The sequence below is a fragment of the Orbicella franksi genome, chromosome 11 (assembly GCF_964199315.1).
Source record: "Orbicella franksi chromosome 11, jaOrbFran1.1, whole genome shotgun sequence".
Classification (NCBI taxonomy): domain Eukaryota; kingdom Metazoa; phylum Cnidaria; class Anthozoa; order Scleractinia; family Merulinidae; genus Orbicella; species Orbicella franksi.
Window position 1 is genome coordinate 14,939,111 of NC_138155.1, and position 21,118 is coordinate 14,960,228.

Here is a 21,118-nt window from a genome sequence, read left to right on the forward strand (position 1 = left end):
GACACTGCCACGTCCTTCGGGTTTCGGGCCACGTAAATATACCGTCTTCGCTTTCACTTTTAGGGATGACGTCATAGGCGAGGTGAGTCTTGATGAGTCGGGGACTGGGGAGAGACGAAAGCGTTGGTTGGTTTTCATTTCCAAGATATTCTAAGAATGGCACTCGCTCATCTAGGTCAAGGAGGCTGATATCTCTGCAGTTGAACAGCTGCCACAAGATTTCACTAACCCAGGTCGTTCCTTTTTAATGATGAAAACAATAAATGATACTGAAACTCCGCAAATTCTTTGTCAGACACGCTGTTTTTAGCTTCCATGAAGGGAGATTACATTGGGACTTTTATGACAATTTGAGAGATAAATAAATGGAACAACAATAACAACAATAATAATAACAAGAGGTCTAGAGGCCTTAACGCGGATGTTTTTTTAAGTTTGCAGTGATCATCGTTGGTTTCTGGGCGAAGAGTGAGGCCCGGTAACGAAATTAAGTGAAAATGGTGAATGTTTTTTTTCTAAAGGAAAGAGAAAACCTTAGTTGTTGTTATCCCCCCCTCCCCCACCCCCCCCCCCCACCCCCCCTCTAAGAAGGTGGGCTTATCAATCATGGACCTCGGGCCATTGAATTTTTGTGGCAAAAAGTCTGGGCATTTTTTCAGTGCGAAGATTTGTTGGGGGGGGATTTCCAAGCCGCCGCCCCCCCCCCCGCCACCCCCACAACAAAGATTTGGCTTTTGTGACAGTTCCCTTTTCCTTTATGCTACGATGACATTTCCGACGACTCTTCTGCGACACCTTGCACGTGTTCAGAAGTGAAAAACAAACTTGCGGTCACACGATCTTAAAATATCAGGAAAAAAGACAAGTAAATACAAGAGTGAAGGGATTTCTCACATATAAAAAAGTTCCTGATGGTGGCGAAGCATTGGTAGTTGACAGCAAGCAGTCGCCATCTTTTGCGGTAGACCTGGGGCTTAACTCAAAGAGCCGTGCACAACAATCCGGTAGACTATTCAAGATAGAGGTAAGCAGTCCTACATTCCGTTACCCCTTTCGTCTGATCATCGCCCACGTTGCTACGGTCTTTGGCGACATGTATTTTTCGACACGCGGCATAAGAACATCTATAGAGAAAAACATTTTTTTCGGATATCACAAAAAAAAGATTGAATCTCGATAACTGTTTTGCTATACATTCTGGTAAAAAAGAGCCGCATGTGGTCAACTCCCAAAGTCAAATTCTATTCCCGTTCCGCTGAGCTTGTCCATAACTTCTTCATCAAATCTTTTATTCAGTTCTGGAGTGAAGTAATTCTTCCAGTCACCGACCTCTCCCTTACGTAACAGTTTTAACCCCTTGGGTAGCCAGTAGTTTGACGCATTTTTCGTCATTCCCTCAAAGCTGCAATTTTCAGCAATCCTGTTTATGACGTCTGCTGTTAGTGGTTTGTCAAGGAACTCGGTAATCCTTCGAACATGGCTTGGTAAATCCTAAAAAAAAATACACTAAATTATAGAGAGATCTTCCTTAAGGTTGGTTCTCATATAATTGTCCCGATCGTTTGCAACCGCCGAGACGACATGAAGCGTTCCAAGCGATTGGGAGCGATAAGGAGGTTCTCATTTAATCATCCCGAACGTCTGCTGTGATCAAGGCGCGTGGTCAAGGCCTGGGCCTAGGCACTTTGTCCAGAACCCGATGGAACACTCTTTCGTTTCTTCAAGTAACGTCCGTACGAGGCGCGAATGTTTTTATATCTTTTCTCTGCCTCGGGGGCATCCAAACCAAACTTTTCTCTTATAGCTTTCCAATAGTTGAACCTAATATACTTATTTTTATATTCCCTAGAAAACTTGTTGTTTATACACTCGAATTTTTGGACTTCTTCAATGAACGCCTGATTTAACTCTACTGTTTTGGCGGCCATGTTGGTTGTGAGGCCGTGTTGAGTTCAGGTTGATATTGATGCACCATGGAACAGTTTGGATCGCTTCCATCGACTCCCGGTCAGAAAGTGGTTCTCATAAAATCGTTCACGATCGCCCCGGTCTGCGACCAATCGCCCGGATAGAACACGGACGATCCAAGCGATCGCGATCGTCCCAATCGCTACCGGCATTAACGATCGTCTGTATCGTAAGACCACTTTTTGAAGTGACAGCGGTGATTGAAACGATCGGGACGATTATATGAGAACCAACCCTTAACGTTACTATTCCATATATCGAGAGTTACAAAGGAAGTGTTCGTGAGGGGTCGACACCAGGACTATGTCCCCTCGTGGGATGTTCGCCCCCCCCCCCCCCCCCCCCACTTATGAGAGGTACCCATTGTTCATGTGGCCAGGACAACTTCCCTTTAAGTCTCTAGTCGCTAACCTCGCTACTTTTGGAATTACTTCCAAATGCCAGTCATAACATGGTTTGACCTGGGATTCATGTTAAATGTCTTGTTAAGAGTCTAACAACCACTGGAGACCAGAGGAGTCAATGTGAGGCAGATCCCAATAATCAATTCACCTTTTTCAAATCTTCATACTTCAAAATTAACACATTAGGATCATCCTTATGTTTCCACCATCCTAACACATGATCAGTCCATAGTCCATAGGCCTCTGCAAAACAACCATTGCGTTTTACAATTCAAACTCTGCCAGATTAGAAAAGCAAAAGGCTATGCGAGCTTCGCCGTGAAGTTTTGACCTTTTTGTACAGTGAGACAATCAATCAATCAATCAATCAATCATTCAAACAATCACTTTATTAATATCTCTACTTATTATATGGCTCTGTCTCACAAGGACTGGGAACTACCAAATTCATGAATCTGATTGGCTGAAATCGATATTGAATGCAGTCTGGATTTTCCCATCTAGGCCGACATCTAGACCGGTAATGTTTTGCAGTGAAAAAGTTGTTAACTAAAATTCAAAATCATTGATTATTTTCTTCTAACAATATTTATTTATCAGATAGAAGTGCCAAAAAGCCTCACTGCGTTCGGTCTGTACTCACGACCTCGGTCAAGATTCTCCCATACAGACCTCCTGCTCGGTTAATAAGAGCTAATTCTAGCTAGCGACTATTGTAAACATATTACTAGAGAAAACATTTGGCATGGTAAGTCATGATTATGAATTGACATCCGCGTCACAAGCAATCTTTGCCTTACGGTAGCGCGAGCTGAAGGATCATTGAAGCGTCGTTGAAGGGAAGGTGGGTGAGGAACCTTGTTAAACCCGAGAACTCCAGTGAGAAATGCAAGATTAGATAGACAGATATGCATCGTTATTACTCTCACCTTTTCCTTCTAGTAATAACCTTGCAAAAAACTCCCACGGGCCATTAAAACCTGAAACTGATGTAGAATCCTTAGGCTTCAAAAATTCATAAAATGATACAGCCACATCCTTAGGATTACGCATGACGTAAATGTACTTGCACTTTGTGTCTTCAGCCTTTCCTTTAGGGATGACGTCATAGGTGAGGTGAGTATGGAGAAGCCGTGGACTGGGCAAGGCTGTGACGTCAATGCGATCAGAGCTCGTTCCACGCTCCAACATTGGAACTCGATCAAAAATCTTCGTTGTGCTTTTTTCTCCATTGTTATACACTTGCCACAGAATTTCCTGAAGCCAAGTCGTCCCTTAAAAGAAAACATTCCTAGTTAGTGGGGTAAATGGATTGTTAAAGGGATAAATGGATTGTTGGGAAGTAAAAACCCGATGTAAAAACGTTTTTAAACTATTTTTTCACAGCCATAGGGTCTGAATAATTTGGGTTTTAGACAGCCTTTAGCTCAAATGAAACATTCACAGGTGTCTTCCTGTTTCTTTAATCACAGATTTTCACAGGTTCTCATCTAGAAGTGTAAAGCCACACCCACCTAGGTAATACAGACACATTTTCGCCTCCAAAACGGATAAAATGGTTCCGGCTGGCTCTAATCCGTATCATAACTATATTTCTTTGGCCTGACCTTCCGTCCTCACTAAAACGATCACAGAAACGCTCAAATGCACGGTTGAGCATGCGCAAATTCAACTTCTGATGCCGGCGTTTTCGAACAACTTCCTTTTTAGGGTGGGCAGTAGGCTACAACGGACAGAAAAATAGGTCTCCATATTTATCTAGATTTATAGTGTCAACGCGGCCTTAGGGAAAATCAACTGAAGTCGGTGCAGTTGGGAAAAATTGGCCGAGTAGTGCCCTAGGTGTTCACAGAGTTTCAAAATTTCGCACTCTGTGGAAAACCTAATTTTCTACGTTTGTGATTAGGTCTTGAAAGACTGGCCCGTCCCGACAAGCACTACCTACCAGTGCATGCCAGTCTAACTATAAAATGTAAATTGAGGAACAAAAATAAAGATTGAAAGATTGACCGATGGACTGACTGTGTTGGAACTATTGTGGGAAATGGCTCATCTTGGCTGATTTCAATGACAACGAAGGATTTTTGCGTATTGAACTTACTAAAATTGGAAACGTTTTCTAATAGGAACATTCAAATATAATTATTGAAACTGTTTTGATCCAGTTTGAAAACACCAAAAACACCTATTGATTCAAAAGAACACTTCTTTATATAACACATTGTATATTAACAATAACAACAACAACAACAACAACAACAACAACAATAATAATAATAATAATAATAATAATAATTTATAAGGGTTGTAAAGAATGAGTGTAATTTGTAATTCGTTTGTAAGTTAGTATTTCCCTGACATACATATTGTCCTAAGAATTTTTACAGTTGTAATTTTTTATAAGCCACTAATAAACATTATTATTATTAAATATAATAATAATAGTAATAGTAATAATAATAATGGTTTATTTAACAGATCCACGAGGTGGCTCTTCTCTGTTAAATTACATTATTTACAACTGAAATAAATTACATTATTTACAATTAAAATAATAAGAGTGATGTGTGAAGATATGGGGTAATCCTAGAAAAAAAATACTGACAGATTTCAAGTATATTAACGAGCCCAAGTTTTTGTCTCGTTATGCCAAACCCATAGAATCCCTACTATACAAAATACTATCTATGATTTGGACTATTTTGGAAGGCACATCAATTTTCTAACAAGATCTTCAGACCTTGCCCTTCTCTGGCCCACTGCTCAACTTCTACTCAGGAATTGAAATCATGAAAAAGTGACTGATCCACAATCAATTTAGATGCATGTGTATAACTATTTTGCCAGTTTTTCAGGATTGTAATATTTTGATATACATGTACATGTAACAAACCTAAACGTCTCATATAACTTAAGTATATGTATTCTGACGCCAAAACAGATTGAACCAAATCTGTGTGTCAACAAAGGTAAAGGTAAGGTAAAGTCTGCATACAAGCCAAGTGGCCCACCAGGCCGGAGCTTATCCCAGTTTCTGTAGCATGAAGCAACTAGGAGTATTTCTACTCCCCCCTGGATAGGATGCTAGTCCATTGCAGGGTTACCCCTGGCATTAAGTTTGCCGGTATCCATTTATACACCTGGGTGGAGAGAGGCACTGTAGGGGTAGAGAGTCTTGCCCAAGAACACAACACAACGTCCCTGGCCAGGGCTAAAACCCGGACCGCTCGATCTGCAAACGAGCGCACTAACCATGAGGCCACTGTGTGTGTCAACAAAGTGCATTATAAAATAAATATATTTTGCATTCACAGAATAAAAAATAATAACAAACACATTTATTAATTTAATAATGTGACATTCAGAGGACAACAGAACTGCAGCATGTTGACTCCATAATTGTGCATATACTGTAGCACCCAATGTTAGGCCCACTGGGCAGTCTGGGCATATTCTTTAAAAGCCTCTTATCAGGTCAAGGTGATCAAGCATTTATCCTGGTTTTTGTAGCATTTTTAAAAGCACTGCTGGAAGAGAACCTAAGAAAAACCTGTGACTTTAAAACTGTGATGTGCTCAGCCTGTAATAAAAATCTGTGAATTTTACTAGAAGTAATTTCTGTCTGTGAAAGTAATTTTGCCTGTAAAGAAACCTGTGATGTGAGCTCAGTCACCCTGAGAAAAAAATGTGATTTTTGCACGAACTAAATTCTGTCTTAATTGGTGCAAATGAAAAAACCTATGAAATTAGTTCAGATGGTTTAATTCACATGAAGTGTCCTGTCTGTCACTCAGACAGGGCACACTCTTTTTTAACAGAGAGGGCATATTCTTGAAAAGCCTCTATCAGGTCAAAGTGTTCCAGAGCCTATCCTGGTTTTTGAAGTATTTTTAAAAGCACTACTGGATGAGAACCCAATAAAAACCTGTGACTTTAAAACTGTGATGTGCTGTATGTTATTCAGATGGTTTAGTTCACATGACCTGTTTTTCCCAGGTTCTCATCCTGTTATAGTGACATGACTATAGCAAGTATTTCTGCTATCTCTGAATGAGATCCTAGTCCATTGTAGGACTTCACTGACAATAAATTTGCCGCTAACAATATATTTTACCCCAGTGGAGAGAGGCACTCTGAATGTTAAGTGTCTCACCCATCACATGCATGACACAACAGCCTGACTTGGGAATTGAAGTGGTCTTCCAGAACAGAGTATCTGATAATCTCTGAAAAGGCTGTTTTTCTATTAAATCTGTACATAACAATTCTGTATCTAAGAAGATCTAGATTTTCTGCAAATAAATATATTCACATCATAACTGTAATGATCTATCATGATTCACCATCTGCAGGTATAATTTAGGTTAAAGCCAAGTAGCTATTGGGGTTGATACATTATGCCAGCATAATTTCCAGCATAATAGTATTGGTGGAACTTTGAACATTAGATACCAGCATAGCAGTACCATTTTGCTGGCTTAATGGTTTCATTTTGCGATAAACAATCTTTTACTTTTTATACATGTTTTAGCTACAAGCAAATTGCAAGCCAAATTAAAGTTATAAGTAGTTTTTAGCTTGTTCACAGTGCAATTCTAGTTCTTTAAGTCTGGTTACCTAAATTATGCCAGGCTCCTAAGGCCTATCCTATGATTCCTGCAATCCTGGCAGGAATTCTCTTTTGCACACTCCAATAATTATTACTTGTAGTAAGTATAATAGATACTGTAGATGTCAAAGACAGTTTAGACCATAACAGTCCACTTTGGGAGGCAGCATAGTACTCCATTTTAAGAGCATAATGTGTCAACCCCAACTGATTGGTCCATCAGCCCGCCACTAATCTCTTGCTTTTGTATTGAAGTGACTAGGAGTATATACATCCCCCTGGATGGGATGCTGGTCCATTGCAGGGTCCCCCCCCCCTCCCACCTCCAACAATAAATACACCAGTACTCATTTATATATCTGGGTGGAGACTAGATACTGTGAGAGAGAAGTGTCTTGCCCAAGAACACATTACAGAATGTTTCCACACACAAACCATCCTACCACTTTCAGCATATTCAGCATAAAATTTTAGCAACTTACATTAAATTACACTTACTTTACTTTCAGCCTCCTGGGACTAGAAAGGACAACCTTATAACACAGAATTCGGAATCCAGAATCCCGAATCCAGAGTCTGTAATCCGGAATAATTGAAATTGAGAATGAAGAGAGAAAAAATTCACTTTAGTCCAATAAATAATTAGAGGAAAAAATGTTATTGTTGTTGTTGTAATTCTCTTTGCTATACTAATCAATCACAAACTGTACTGTAAAAATACAACTAGTTTTGAACAACTCCCTAGCTATTCAATCATGTGGCCAGGTTGTGCTGAAGGTGGATAAATCCCTTGGATTAATCCTTATCCAGTCATGGTAAGTCAATATTCAGGTGGATAGATTTAGCCATCCTTTGATGACCTTACTTTGATCAACCTGGCTCCAACAAGAGCACACAAGAGTGCGATTCTTGCCAAGCTCACATTGCTCAGAGAAGAATCCATGCAAGGTGAGTAGCACAAAAGTCACAACATTGACGTCAAAGCAATGCTTGCATGTGATGGATCTTTCAACAAGGCAACCCCAAATGACAGAAACCGGAATCCCAGAATCCAGAATCCACAGATCAAAGAAAATGACATCTTCAAATACAAGAAAATTACATTGCATTGAATTTGCCTGTAAGAGTAAAAAGCCAATAAAAGGGCCTCAAACTTCACTTCTTTTGAAACGTGTGTTCTCTGCCAGTTGAAATTCATGTAACAGTTATCTCTACTGAAGGCTGTTAGGTTATAAGAATTTAAACAAATGTGTACCATACTTTAATCCTAAGCACCCTGAGAGTAAGCTTGCTGTTAATTGCCATTTTTTTAAAGTGATCTCCAATTTGCCGACGATATGCCAAGTAGACACTGAACAAGTTAGGAATGCCATAGAGAGCTGGGTTTCCACCAGTGGTAGCAAGCTATACGATATATATGCAAAGGTTATCTTAGTTCGTCCATTGTAAATAAGTTTCTTTTACCCAAATATATATATGAGATTAATTCTAGAACAGCACTATTTTCACAGTGATACTGTTGCAAATCACCACCAGATATTCTTATCCGCCATCATATTATAATAATTCCTAGAAACAGTTCCACGCTTACTTCTGACTTTTCCTCGTTTGCGAACCGATCAGACCACATGCTGTTAAAAGATGCTTGAAGATTGCCAGAAACAAATTGCATGCAAACATTGCTTTAATGTCAGTGCTGTGAGAAGAGGTTTTTCTGCTATAGTGCTACTCACTAGTCCCCTCAAAGCAATATGATCTAGACAAGAATCGTGCTCCTGCCACGGCAAGTTTCAACTAAGGATGGGTCACTCTATCCACCCGAAAAATTAGTCACCCTGATTGAATGGCGATTTACCTTGTCATAGGAAATCCACCTCTTGAACGACTGGGCCACCTACCAGTACTCGTGCATTTTTACAATTACAGTTTGCCGTTGAGGCTGAAAGCATAGAAAAAAAAAATTGTTTTTCCCATATTGAACACTGGACATTGCTGAAGTGAATTATTTCTGCTGTCATTCTCAATATCAGTAATCCTGTTTTCATATTCCCAGCCTATTCCAGGCATGGAGTTAGTTGGGGTGCAGCACAAAAAAATGGTGAGCAAAATCATAGGGAGATTAGTGCAGTGAGAGAACGTGAAAGAATGCCTCTGGGCAAATTTAACAAAAGGTCATTCCAGTATACCAGGATTTGGTATACCCTCTGATTAGGCAATTTTGACAGATTTTATCAACACTTGAGTGTTACTGACTGCAGATGAGAAATGTGATATGGCGGCAGTCAGTGTAAAATGGGGTTAACAGGGCTACACAACTCCTACAGACTAACAGTTCGTAAAATGAATTTGTACATTTATTTTGCTTCACACATGTTTATGAAGGGCACTTTATGTTGTGTTATTAGGGCCTGGCTGTTTGATTTGAGCTGTTTCCAAGTACAGTATGTTGCTTCTTATCATGGATATCATATGGTACAAAAGCAAAATTGGACAAGATAAATATGGCAAATTTTGACATATTCATCTTCGTCCTATTTTTCTTCAGAGACTGCCATAGCTTTACTTCAAGAAAGAACACCGTGATTTTCCAGTTGATTCCTGTCGATCTCCTGAGAAGGTGTTAGCACGCTTCGCGTATGGAGTATGTCTAGTTGACAGTCTATTGTTCTTTCTACAAACCTGGAGAATTATTTCTCAACCTATCTGCTGACAACTGAAAACCACAAGCTGGCGGTCATGTTACAGGTCCCATAGGCCATTTATAAGAGGGTGGAAGGACCTTTTGTTAAGTTTGCCAACAGGCATTCTTTCGCTTTATCTTGCCGCACTTCCCCCCATTGTTTTGCTCGCCGTTTTTCACACTGTGCTCCAACTTACTGAACGCCTAGAAGAGGCTACCGTATTCCGGATTCCGGAATTCCGCTTCCAGATTCCGGATTCCGGATTCCATGTTTCAGGGTCACTGTGCCGTCGCTACATTATTTAACGAAGCAGATACAGTGCCCCATGGTCGGCATTATACAGTTATCTGCAGTTATATGGCTGCCACATGAGCTATTTAACAGCTTACCTGACTTGGGATAACTTACAACAAACACATCATCAGCTCTCGTTTGAAAATTGACGATGTAATCGCGCAGTGCCGCAGGATTTGGCGTGAAGAAGTCATGAATTCGAATTCCTTCCAATAAAAAAGTCTTCGAAGATGTCCATTCTCCTTCTTGTTCTTGAAAAACTGGAAAACTACAACTGGACATCGCTATATATATATACAGAGTCCTGAATAGTGACAAAGTGTAAGCTAGTGTAAGCGTTGAAATTCAAAATACCAAATAGAGTACTCGCCGTGTTGAGAAGAGTTGAATGCATAAATTAAGTTCTGACGTGATAGCACTTGGCATCAATATTCCAGGGTCACTCTGACCAGGATTAGAAAAGAAACATGAAATAAACTACCCTTCGTAACAGCCGTTTCCTTTCCACCAAACGAGCAAACGAGCACGCTTGGGGTGAGAAAAAAATCGGGAGAGGAGGGGTGTGAGTGAGCACGCCCCCCTCCCCCTCCACATTCCGTTTCTTGTTTTTTCGCACTCGCTCACAGTTTAGTTCCCTTCGCGTGATTTTGGAAACTGAACAATAAAAGCATGAAAGTAACAGAAGCATCAACCTCTAATTGAGGTTTGCTATTGAAACGAAAAGTTATTACTGTAGCGCCCCGAAACATTGAAATGAATGATTCTTTCTAGAGCAAGATCTGTTCCGGCATAGCAAAGACTTTGCCTAGTTGTTGTACGGCTTTCTCCAAAGCCTCCACGGCCCCAAACGTGCCCACACTTTATGCCTCAGACCAGGTAACCAGTCGTGGCTAAAGTACTAGGCAAGCCAAAACGTAAGCGACAACTCGTCTTTTGACTTCTCGGGCCGCCATTTTAATGTCACGCAACGCTAAAGCTTGGAACTCAAACTTGTTTAGCCTACGAGCAGGTTCTTGTGCGTTGCGGCGTGAGCAAAGTTGATGAGCAAAGTCGTGAGTCAGCGAGCGAAGCAAGCTGAGAGGGGCCTGGCACGAGAAATGAGAGCTCTGATTCTCACCGGCTCGCTTCGCTTGCTGACTAAACACTCGCTTCGATGTGAAGTTTATATGAAATAATTCATATATGAACTGCGGTTGTAGATGAAAGTGAAGAATGATCATCGCAGTTAATTTTCCAATTTAAGCAATTGGAAAGAAGAAGCCTGAAAAAATCAGGGCTTCAACGGGATTCGAACCCGTGACCTCCGCGATACCGGTGCGATGCTCTATCAACTGAGCTATGAAGCCACACATTGGGAGCGAGGTCAATTAGTTGAGTTCATATCTTCCCGTGAGGAGTGAAATGATGTGAAGTTTATATGAAATAATTCATATATGAACTGCGGTTGTAGATGAAAGTGAAGAATGATCATCGCAGTTAATTTTCCAATTTAAGCAATTGGAAAGAAGAAGCCTGAAAAAATCAGGGCTTCAACGGGATTCGAACCCGTGACCTCCGCGATACCGGTGCGATGCTCTACCAACTGAGCTATGAAGCCACACATTGGGAGCGAGGTCAATTAGTTGAGTTCATATCTTCCCGTGAGGAGTGTTTATTGAGCAGTCCTAACTTGTATGCATTACAATCTCATGATATGAGGCATACAACTAAGTTTAAACTTTGTCTGTTTTGGTTTAAAGTCAATAAAACGGTAAACAGTAAAACTAGGAATTTCTAAAACATTTTAGTGACAGTTTGTGTAAATTTTTCCAGCTTTCCTTGTTTCTTCCGCCATTGTTCTCTACTAATTCTCGCCAAAGTTTCCGTTTATAGCAGAGACATTCCCTGTTCCATCAAACTGACCCCATAAAATATATAATCATGTTCCCTTGTTCCCCAAAACCAAGAGGGGTTGCTGCAAGGGGGGAACTGAGTAATTACTGCTATCAAGTTTGTTTAGACAAGTACCCGAGCAGAGTCCCTTCATCTCATAGACTGTTCACAGCCTTACCGTGAGAGCAGCAGTGCCGGCCTCTCCACCCTTCCCGTACAATTCTCTTGCGATTCTTTCCGTGAGTGTAACGAAAGCAGAAAAAAAAAGAAAAAAACGAGAAAATAGAGCATAGTATACATGCCTATTTTATTAAACCTTCTCAAAATCTTCGTGAAGTTTTTCAGGAACAACATTATTTTATAATAATTTTTAACAATACATAAATAAGGAATAGCATCAGCAGAAATAGAGCATGATTCATTCCGTTTATTGAAAGCTAAAATTACCAATTTAGAGCACAGAAAACAGAGCTAACTGCAACAAGGTTATTTGAAAAGTAGAAGAAATAAGTAATACCCCAAAACTACTGAAAACTATAGTTCTAAACCTTCTGTCGTCTACGGTCTGTTTTTTATGCATTATTAGCGAGTGACATACGAAAAGGTCAACAAATTATTTTTGTCTAACAAACATCACAGAAACATTAACTTAGTCCTTGTTCAATATCCTACCAACAAGTTCAAAAAATCTCACAAGTTCTTCTTGTCACAGTATTCTCGACCATAAGCCAAGGGACTAGCTGTAGCTTCTACCCGCGCCTGGAGTTTTTTGCCATATCTTGTCAATGTATATGTCTATAAGTGTTAAGAGTGAATGCCTACAAAAATGGACTTAAATCGCCTATCAATGGCACAAGTCGAAAAATTGATTTCGCTTGTATTTTGTCCATAGATAGGTCCTAGTAAGAATAGAAACGGACCATAGTTAGTTTCTGCTAATACAGCTTTCTTTGGTAGAAATACGCCAAAAACGATTTCGACCCGATTGGGCTCAAAATCTACTTCCGGTTTTGCTGAATTTTCCGAATATTTGATTGCTTCGCGCTCCGCAGAACAGTTACTTGAGAATATTTCAATGGATTTTATATTCAGTTCAGGTCTTCGTAGTATGACTGAGCGAAAAATAAAATAAATCAAAGTTAGTTTTGAGCCCGAAAAGAGATCAAACTGACACGCAAAATTTTACAGTGTGTGGCAAGAGAATTATTGCTTAAAAACATCGTCATATTTTTCTATGGGCTATAACTTTAAATACCGTAAAAACACTTTCTACGGGTTAAATATACACCCACCTGTTAGGCTATCAAAAAACATCTCTGGGCAAATGGTTTCAAGTCGCCCGTCTTGGCCTGTGTTTCTCATAGATTTTGCCCAAAATCCGCCGTTGGAATGTAAACAATTGCGTGACGCGGATAGCCAATCTCGAGTAAAATATTCGTTTCCAGCAATCCGATGAAAGCAATTTTTGAAACGTTGTGTGGATAAAATAATGGAAAATGTTTTTTTTTTTGTTTAAGTTAGTATAAATATATATGTTTTTTCATTTGCATTGCAACACCCACGACATCCCTGATAAAGAACGTTGCTACAGTACTCCGGGAAATGATTTTAACACTTGTTTATTTTATTGATTTCACCGATAACTTACAATATAGTGGCAGTTTTAGAGATACACTTAACCAATCCTCTATGGTTTATGGCAATTGAATCATTGACTGACAAATAAAGTCAAGTGGAAATACCATAATTTCTATAAACTACTAACTGCGTGATGGCATCTCAGCTCTTCTAGCTGTGTAGAAAATTTGTACCTACACAATATGCTCAAACTCAGCTAGAAAACCTGGAATTTCTTGAATTGAATTAGCCCAGGAAGAAATTGCGTTTAAGTTTAGATCATACTGGGAAAAACTCCATCTTTTCTACTTTGGTTGTTTGATCAATTAACTGAAATTTGCAGATCATAACACTGGTAGACAAATAAACATTACAGTGGTCGATCTAGGACTAGGTTTACACTAAAGGAGTTTTTTTTGGATTCGTAAAAGTTCCCGGATTCATCAATTTTAGAGTATTCGGATTAGTAGGGGTTTACAGTGAAAGGATATTCGGACTCTTAACCGTTTACATACGACGATAACTCCGGGCACATTCATGATGGAATGGTTAACAAGCAGTTTGTTGCCTCGACAACGAGAAACAAAATGCCTCCGAAAATAAGGCTAGGGGTAGGTTGAGACAGTCTGAAGTTTTCTTTCGACTCGCTGACCAAGGTACTGTTGTCCATCATGTCAGGTCCCTCCAGGAAGTTATTCTGGTCTTTACTTAATATCTAGAACCGTCGAGGTTTTCGATCGTGCCATCGTCGTCATCTGCGCAGTATTATAAAAGTGATTATCTACACCTGAAACAGCACGAGGTAATCACCCAGCGACCGCCATCAAATGGCCATCAATGTGCCTACGACTCGACTACGTAGACGACTGGATCATATAATCCGCCATTTTCGTTCCACCGCAAACTCAAAAGATCACAGGCGGAAAAATATGCGGATTCGAGAGAAAATTGTTTACACGACAAAACTCTCCAGATTCAAAAGTTTTCGGATTCAAAGTTCCCACTTTAAATTCCGGGGAGTTTTTTTTTTTCAGATTCGTCCACTTTTATGTAAACGGCAAAATCAATCCGGCACTGAAACGTTCCGAATTCATCACGAATCCGGAACAATTTCCTCTCGTGTAAACCTACAATCCAGGCCATAAGTTGTTGGGACACCTCCCCCTTTTACGCGCTAAAACCCTCGATTTCAACTACGTCCTTAAAGTTTTAGAACAAAAGATGAATAGAAGCAAGTACAATTGACCCCCCTCCCCCCTAGCAATGTTGCATGAAAACGAAGCTATTGTAAAGACTAGATCGGATGTGGGAAAAAAGGAAAAAGGGACAATAGAAAGTGGTTAGACAGTTGTGTTGGAACCAAACGCGATTGCTGAAAAATCGCTATTATTGGAATAAGACGTGAATATCTATCTTCTCGTCTCTTTAGTTCGAGAATACTGTTCTAGGAGGCGAACAATTCTTCAAACGTGGCTATTCTGAAGCTATTGTCAAGGATTTTTTTTCTTCAAGATTTTTATCAACATTGACAGGGGGAGGGGGTAGGCGGGCTTGCGCGGTTTTGGTCTTAAGAGAGGCTGCCTGTGAAGTCATCTGCCGTAACTGTCCCAACACTTTTGACCAGGATTGTAGTCTTAAATGAACAGCGAACAGCCATCTTGTTTTGTTCGCGGAAGTCGGTCACGGAAGAGCGAATTTCAATGAAATATATATATATATAATTTGATTAAGCAATTAGCCAAAAATAGGTTGGCCGCCAAAACAGTTTAGGGTTTAGCTTAACTCTAACCTTAAGTTTTAAGACTGAAGAAAAAAAGAAAAAAAAGCATTGAGCATTTCAGTTGTTTGAAACAGAAACATTCGCGCACAATGAACTATATGTATAATACGTGCGTAACCTGGAAAGCAATCCGTCCAGCACAGTAATTGTTCAAATTAACAGCTTACCGAGACACTCGCAATGTCGATGCCTCTTATTTATGATTTAAACTTTTAGGATTTGTTTACTTTACTTTTTCCAACTTTTTAGAAGGAGAAAGGCACTAAATGTGTTGGTACAAATAAAAAGGTTTAACCGAAAATCGATCCGTCGAAATCAATCAACAAATACAAATTGAATCACTGTAGCGTTCCTTCAGATCACGTAAGGCTACAATACAAATCAACAATATCAACTTGTCATTACGCTTAACAAATGAACTTAGAACGATTTTCTTTCTAGAACTCGCTCTTGTAATTAAAATGATCAAAGAAAGAACGACAGCTTAAAACGACATAGCAGTAACATCCGAACTCCAAGAAAATTGCTTTTAATTGACGTTTTTAATTAACGAAATTTCCAAAGCGATGACTTTCAAAATATTAAAGTTAAAAGTGGTCCATTGTGTTTCTTTTTTCACCCAAATGTTCTAAGATAGCCATCTGCGGTTTGTTGGAAACGAATAATGTATTCACGGTGACCGCCCGCGTCACGCAATTGTTTACATTCTCACGGCGGTTCAGGGAAAAATCTATGAGAAGCACAGGCCAAGGCGGGCGACTTAAAACCATTTGCCCAGAGATATTTTTTGATTTTCAAACAGGTGGGTCTACAGTTAACCCGTAGAAAGTGTTTTTATGGCATTTAAAGTTATAGCCCATAGAAAAATATGGCGATTTTTTAGTGCTATAATTCGTTTGCAACACATCGTAATATTTTGCGTTTCTGTTCGATCTCGTTTCGGGCTCAAAAGAAACCTCGATTTATTTTATTTTTCGCTCAATCATACCATGAAGACCTGAGCTGAATGTAAAGACCATTAAAAGATTCTTAAGTAGCTGCTGTGCGACGCGCAAAGCAATCAAATTTTCAGAAAATTTAGCATAACAGGAAGTAGATTTTGAGCTCAATCGGGGCAAAATCGTTTTTCGCAAATTTCTCCCCAAAAAAGCTGCATTAGCAGAAACTAACTATGGTCCGTTTGTTTACTAGCTAGGGGTAATCTATGGGCAAAAAATGAGCAAAATCGATTTTTCGACTTGTGCCGTTGTTTGGTCCATAGTTATGGGCACTGGCTCTTAAGTCTTGTTCGTAATTTACCTCGGGTTCATGCTCTTTCGTCGACAATGTTTTAACACTTCTATCTGATAAAATTAAATTATGATCAAAATATTACAACAGATGACTGTTGCTTCTGCATTCCTTGACAGAGGGGAAAAGGCAAACAGGTTCACTGTTTTTATCAACCAACAATTTTTCTAATTCTGCCAAGTTCATCGACCTCATGCCAATTCTTTCTCGGTCAAAGTCATTGTTTCCCATGACTGCGATGGACTGGGCTCTTTGTGTTCCACTCTCATCATTCCAAATACAGCATCCCGCTGTCCACATGGAATTGGGGCGCACGATGCGATCTTCTGCATCGGCGCTTGGAAAGTAGTGAATCTGCAAGAAAGGGGGGGAAAAGGAAATTTTCTCTCAAGTAAATGCCATAATGTTTTTGTTTTCATGGCAGCATAGCCAGGGACACAACCATTAAGGTGATTCCTTAGAAATAAAAGTTGTCGAACGATTATTTTGAAACTTTCTCTGAATGTTCCTTACCAAGCAATGTTTCGAAAAACTAGATCTAAAAGATAGATCACAATGCTCGGAAAAGAGCTATGATGAACCAGTCTTACCCCATTTATTAGCTAATTACGTGCGTTATTTCATCCGTTACATTTTGCAGTAGCTGGAAGCAAGCATATGGAAAAATGTAATGTATATGTTATGGAACAATCACAGTTTCAAACGAAGCCACTCCAAACGCTTCCCAAGTCGTTGCTTTCAAGGTCATAATTTGCATTCTCGAGAAACGCTTTTGTCCATCCTTTTAGGTATGTTATAAATGATCTCATCGCGTGAGCTCTTAAATCGAATGACGTGACTCTCGAACTTGTTTTCTCTATAGGATAGCATTTAAAAATAGATTGATTGACACTCGTAGCGATAAAGTCATTGAGGAAAAATGTTGTAACTCGGTATTCACTCAAGTTGTTCAGGATTCTTTGCTCAGATTTTTCTCGATTCGGAACGCGTCGTGTGTCTACTCAATGTACCAGGGTTATTAAAGGATTTTGCTCAAGAATTTTGGTCGTGGAATTTGTTTAAGGAATTAATTCACTCTGACATTTTAAGGTATATCTTTTTCTCCTTCAGAATTTGTTTTTTTAATATTTAACTTAAGGAGGATAATCTGTACTGTGTATACAAAAATTATGTAGTACAAAATATGGGTCACCATGCTCGTTTAAGAGAAAACAAACATTTATTTCGCAGAGGAGCCTAGCTTGAGGAAAATCTCTAGATGCTGTGTATGTGCACGCGCTTTTGTGCGAGAGCTAATGACGCGAATCGAAAATTGTGCAGAGTAGGCATGCATAATGCAATTCTGAGGAATTACCTTAACTGAATAGTAATTTACGTTCAATGTTCTGATAACAATCTCACGAAATTAGCGTGCGAGCAAAGATTATAGTTAAAAGAAGTGTGGCATAAAAATATAAGAAGCTCCATCACAATACGATTTTTACTTATACTGAAAGCAGAATTTCAATGTAAACAGTGCAAACTAATGCGAATCAGTTGTTGTTTCTGTTTCACTAACTACTGAATTTTGTTATCACTATTTGCAGTGCTTTAAAAAACTGGCAAATGAAATGAAAGCTCCACATCTTTTATTGAAACAAAAAGTCTTAGCTAACATGTCAATTTTTTTAATGCGCACTATACTATGATTCACTGTTCCATTTTCTGCTTTCAAATATATGCCTTCCTCAGATTCCTGAAATTTCCAGTTGAGGCCAGAAAGGATAAAAGGGAAGAAAGGTAATCCGCATATACATGTAGGCCTTGTCTCTAAGGTAACCCCGACAAAGTTATTTTCACATCACTCCTAATCCTGGATATGAGGAGGTTTTAGAAATAGTCAATCCTGTGACGCATATTTTACTCGCGTGGACAGCCCACGTGGTTTTATGCGCATTTTCATCTTCCACAAAAATATTCACGCAAACGCGCATGGTAACACTATCACGGGAAAACTTGGCACCATGTCTATAAACAATGTGAGAAGCATTACTTGTGGAATAAGGTCCCTATGAGGTATTAACTCTCTTGCCCCATCCTTTCTTGGTTTTTTATTAATGGTTTAATGTTGATGCGATCACTTTATGGGCCACAAAAGTTTTCATCAAAAAAGACCATCATTTTTGGGAAGATAAAATTTACTGTTTGTATTTACTGTAAGTCTCGGTTTACAGGAGTTGTACACCTAACGGGAGAGGACGGTTAGCGGAGATTCAACTACAATTACCAATGGCGTTACTGAACGATAATAAACGTACCTCTATTACGTCTTTGTCTTGAGCAGGCTTATTGGAGCCAACTTGTAGACGAAATTTCGACGTTCCCGTCAGCAAATACATCACCGCTGATGGCCTATGCTGCGCTGCGCACTGCGTCGTGACGTAATCCACAATTTTGTCTTCAAACCTTTTCCAGAGCCCGCGATTAAAGAAGCCATACTGCGGTACTGCATTACTGTAAGTGAAAGTGGCCAGCACGTGATCTTTGTCAAACGAGTTGATGTGAGCAGGATCTAGGTGACCTTTGTCAAATCCCTTGCGACCAGTTCCCAGGCCACTGTACATTTTGTTCGTGCCCTGTCTGGAGAGTGCTGGAATTTAAACGAAAAAAGCAATTTGATTAAATTTACGAAAATCAAGGGAAGAATGTTTATGTAATCTAATAACAAGGAAGAATAAAAAGAATTTCACTTTCGTGAAATAATTTCAGACGTGACGGTGGCTCATGAATTGACTAATCAACTGAACAACAACAACAAACACAAAGATACAAATTGTTCTCACCTTTATTAGTTCGCCAGCTGTTTGAAACTTTTTGCCTTGGAAAATCATTCATAGTTTGCGTCTGGTTGTAGGTGACGGTGTACGCTGACAATATAGCAATGCCGGCTTCATCGTCAAACAGAGTCGCGAAGAAGTCCGTATCCGGGGAGTCTGGAATCGATTGACAAATGAAACGCTCTGATGAAGGATGGTCAACCAAAAGCCCCTGAGGGGGTGAATGGTGCAGAAAATACTTCATGTAGCACTCAGGGGGAGGTCCTTGGGCTGGAGATGACACTGATCTCCGTTCCTTATCTAATAAAAAGGAAGAAAAAAGTGTTTTCACTTTCGTGAAAGAATTTCATTCTCTAACGCCAAGTTTAATACAGTCACTGAATTTAAACTTACTGCATGATTCACTTCTAATATCTTTCAGAAATCACTTTGTCTTTAGCTCTTATTAACCGAGGTCGTGAGTACAGACCGAACGCAGTGAGGTTTGTACACATGACCGAGGTCAAGATTCTCCCATACAGACCTCCTGCTCGGTTAATAAGATGTTTATTATATGGCAAACAAGAACAATTGAATTCGGTTAATGTAACTGGTTTGTACTGGCTGACATTTTGCTTGCGAACGGCGATGAGCCGAACTTAATTCTGCCAAAGTTTGCTCGTCCTCTTTACTTTTTTTCTCATCAGGCTTTTTGGCACTTCAGTAGATAAATATTGTGAGAAGAAAATAGTCAATATTTTTGCGTTTTAGTTAGCATTTTTTCACCGCAAAATGTAACCGGTCTAGATGCCGCTCTTGATGGGAAAATCTAGACCGCTTTCAATATCGATTTCAGCCAATCAAATTCGTGAATTCGGTAGTTCCCAGTCCTTGTGAGACACAGTTATGTAATAAATACTGTTACTCCCTTCTTACAAGTAGTTTCTTTCTTTTTCGAACGTTCGATATGAGGCACGAGCAAAGCAAACTCCTCGCTTTTACCTTGTCCGGCCAATCGTTGATTTGCATAATTATACCATAAATGAGAAAAGCCTCAACTCGCAGTCCGTACATAGGAAAGTAACCTTTTCTTCTATTTATACTGCCTTTTAGAGCCTTAACTGCTAACTAACATTTGAAATAATTTATTACAAGTATACATGAAAAGTTCCGCAAGCTTTTGACATAGACCATTATTTCATTTGACTACGGAAATAGAGAACATGCTTTGCGTTTAAACAGGTAATGTTTATCTTGCGGACAGATCTACGTTTACATCATAAATGCATCACAATGCATTATTTTATCCAGAACTGGGCTATAAGTTATGCATTCCGGCCTCTTTGTATAGAGTATGAAACGAAATCTCGTGAAATCATGAAGCCTATTTCTCCTATTTTAAACAACCTTGTCTATGACTGAGATGGATCCGTCCGAGTTCTCCATTTCTCTACCTCCCGCTCAATATCTACCAGTTAACGTCATTGAACTAAATTGCTCAAGTGTTACATGCATGACACATTAATATTTTCAGGCCCAGAAAGTACTTTCATGTTTGTTATATTTGAACTGATCCGCGTTTAGGAACAAATCATTCAACTTACGGTGCTGTCTTGCAGAAATTTTGGCGTAGATTTCCTCTGAAGAATTGATTGGAAAACACCATGTCTGCGTTAAAAGTACCAGCACTAGTACAATTTCGACGATACTATAAGCAGTTAAATTGGTCTTCTGAGAACTGTACATGACGAGAAGTGCAAGATGTCCTCTACTGATCTCAGTCGAGCGACTGAAGGCTTGTACTTAAA

General features: G+C 39.5%; 2 protein-coding genes across 3 annotated transcripts; both read right to left on the reverse strand.

Annotated features, from left to right (window-relative positions):
* Positions 1 to 704: 704 nt before the first annotated feature.
* Positions 705 to 11,032, reverse strand: LOC145460664 (sulfotransferase 1B1-like). Of its 2 annotated transcripts, XM_081445548.1 has the most exons (5): positions 10,438 to 11,032; positions 10,052 to 10,260; positions 3,302 to 3,646; positions 2,521 to 2,615; positions 705 to 1,491 (listed from the first exon to the last, which is right to left on the reverse strand). In XM_081445548.1, exons 1-5 carry the CDS (start codon positions 10,548 to 10,550, stop codon positions 1,222 to 1,224), a joined length of 1,032 nt encoding a protein of 343 aa, XP_081301674.1. In that variant the 5' UTR covers positions 10,551 to 11,032; the 3' UTR covers positions 705 to 1,221. The 2 variants fall into 2 exon arrangements, with proteins under 2 accessions (XP_081301674.1, XP_081301675.1); XM_081445549.1 differs by lacking the exon at positions 10,438 to 11,032 and having other exon boundaries at positions 10,052 to 10,319.
* A 4,736-nt stretch (positions 11,033 to 15,768) lies between these two features.
* Positions 15,769 to 21,071, reverse strand: LOC145460662 (uncharacterized). Its single transcript, XM_081445545.1, has 4 exons — positions 20,915 to 21,071; positions 19,338 to 19,631; positions 18,813 to 19,144; positions 15,769 to 16,869 (listed from the first exon to the last, which is right to left on the reverse strand). Exons 1-4 carry the CDS (start codon positions 21,054 to 21,056, stop codon positions 16,597 to 16,599), a joined length of 1,041 nt encoding a protein of 346 aa, XP_081301671.1. The 5' UTR covers positions 21,057 to 21,071; the 3' UTR covers positions 15,769 to 16,596.
* Between the last annotated feature and the right edge of the window lie 47 nt (positions 21,072 to 21,118).

Coding starts and splice junctions, on each gene's coding strand:
- LOC145460662 (XM_081445545.1), bottom strand. CDS start 21,056: ATGTACAGTTCTCAGAAGACCAATTTAACTGCTTATAGTATCGTCGAA. Junction 19,632..20,914: donor AATTTCTGCAAGACAGCACC/GTAAGTTGAATG, acceptor CCTTTTTATTAG/ATAAGGAACGGAGATCAGTG. Junction 19,145..19,337: donor CAGCTGGCGAACTAATAAAG/GTGAGAACAATT, acceptor TTTAAATTCCAG/CACTCTCCAGACAGGGCACG.
- LOC145460664 (XM_081445548.1), bottom strand. CDS start 10,550: ATGTGGAGGGGGAGGGGGGCGTGCTCACTCACACCCCTCCTCTCCCGA. Junction 10,261..10,437: donor GGAAACGGCTGTTACGAAGG/GTAGTTTATTTC, acceptor GTCACTATTCAG/GACTCTGTATATATATATAG. Junction 1,492..2,520: donor AGTATGAAGATTTGAAAAAG/GTGAATTGATTA, acceptor ATTTTTTTTTAG/GATTTACCAAGCCATGTTCG.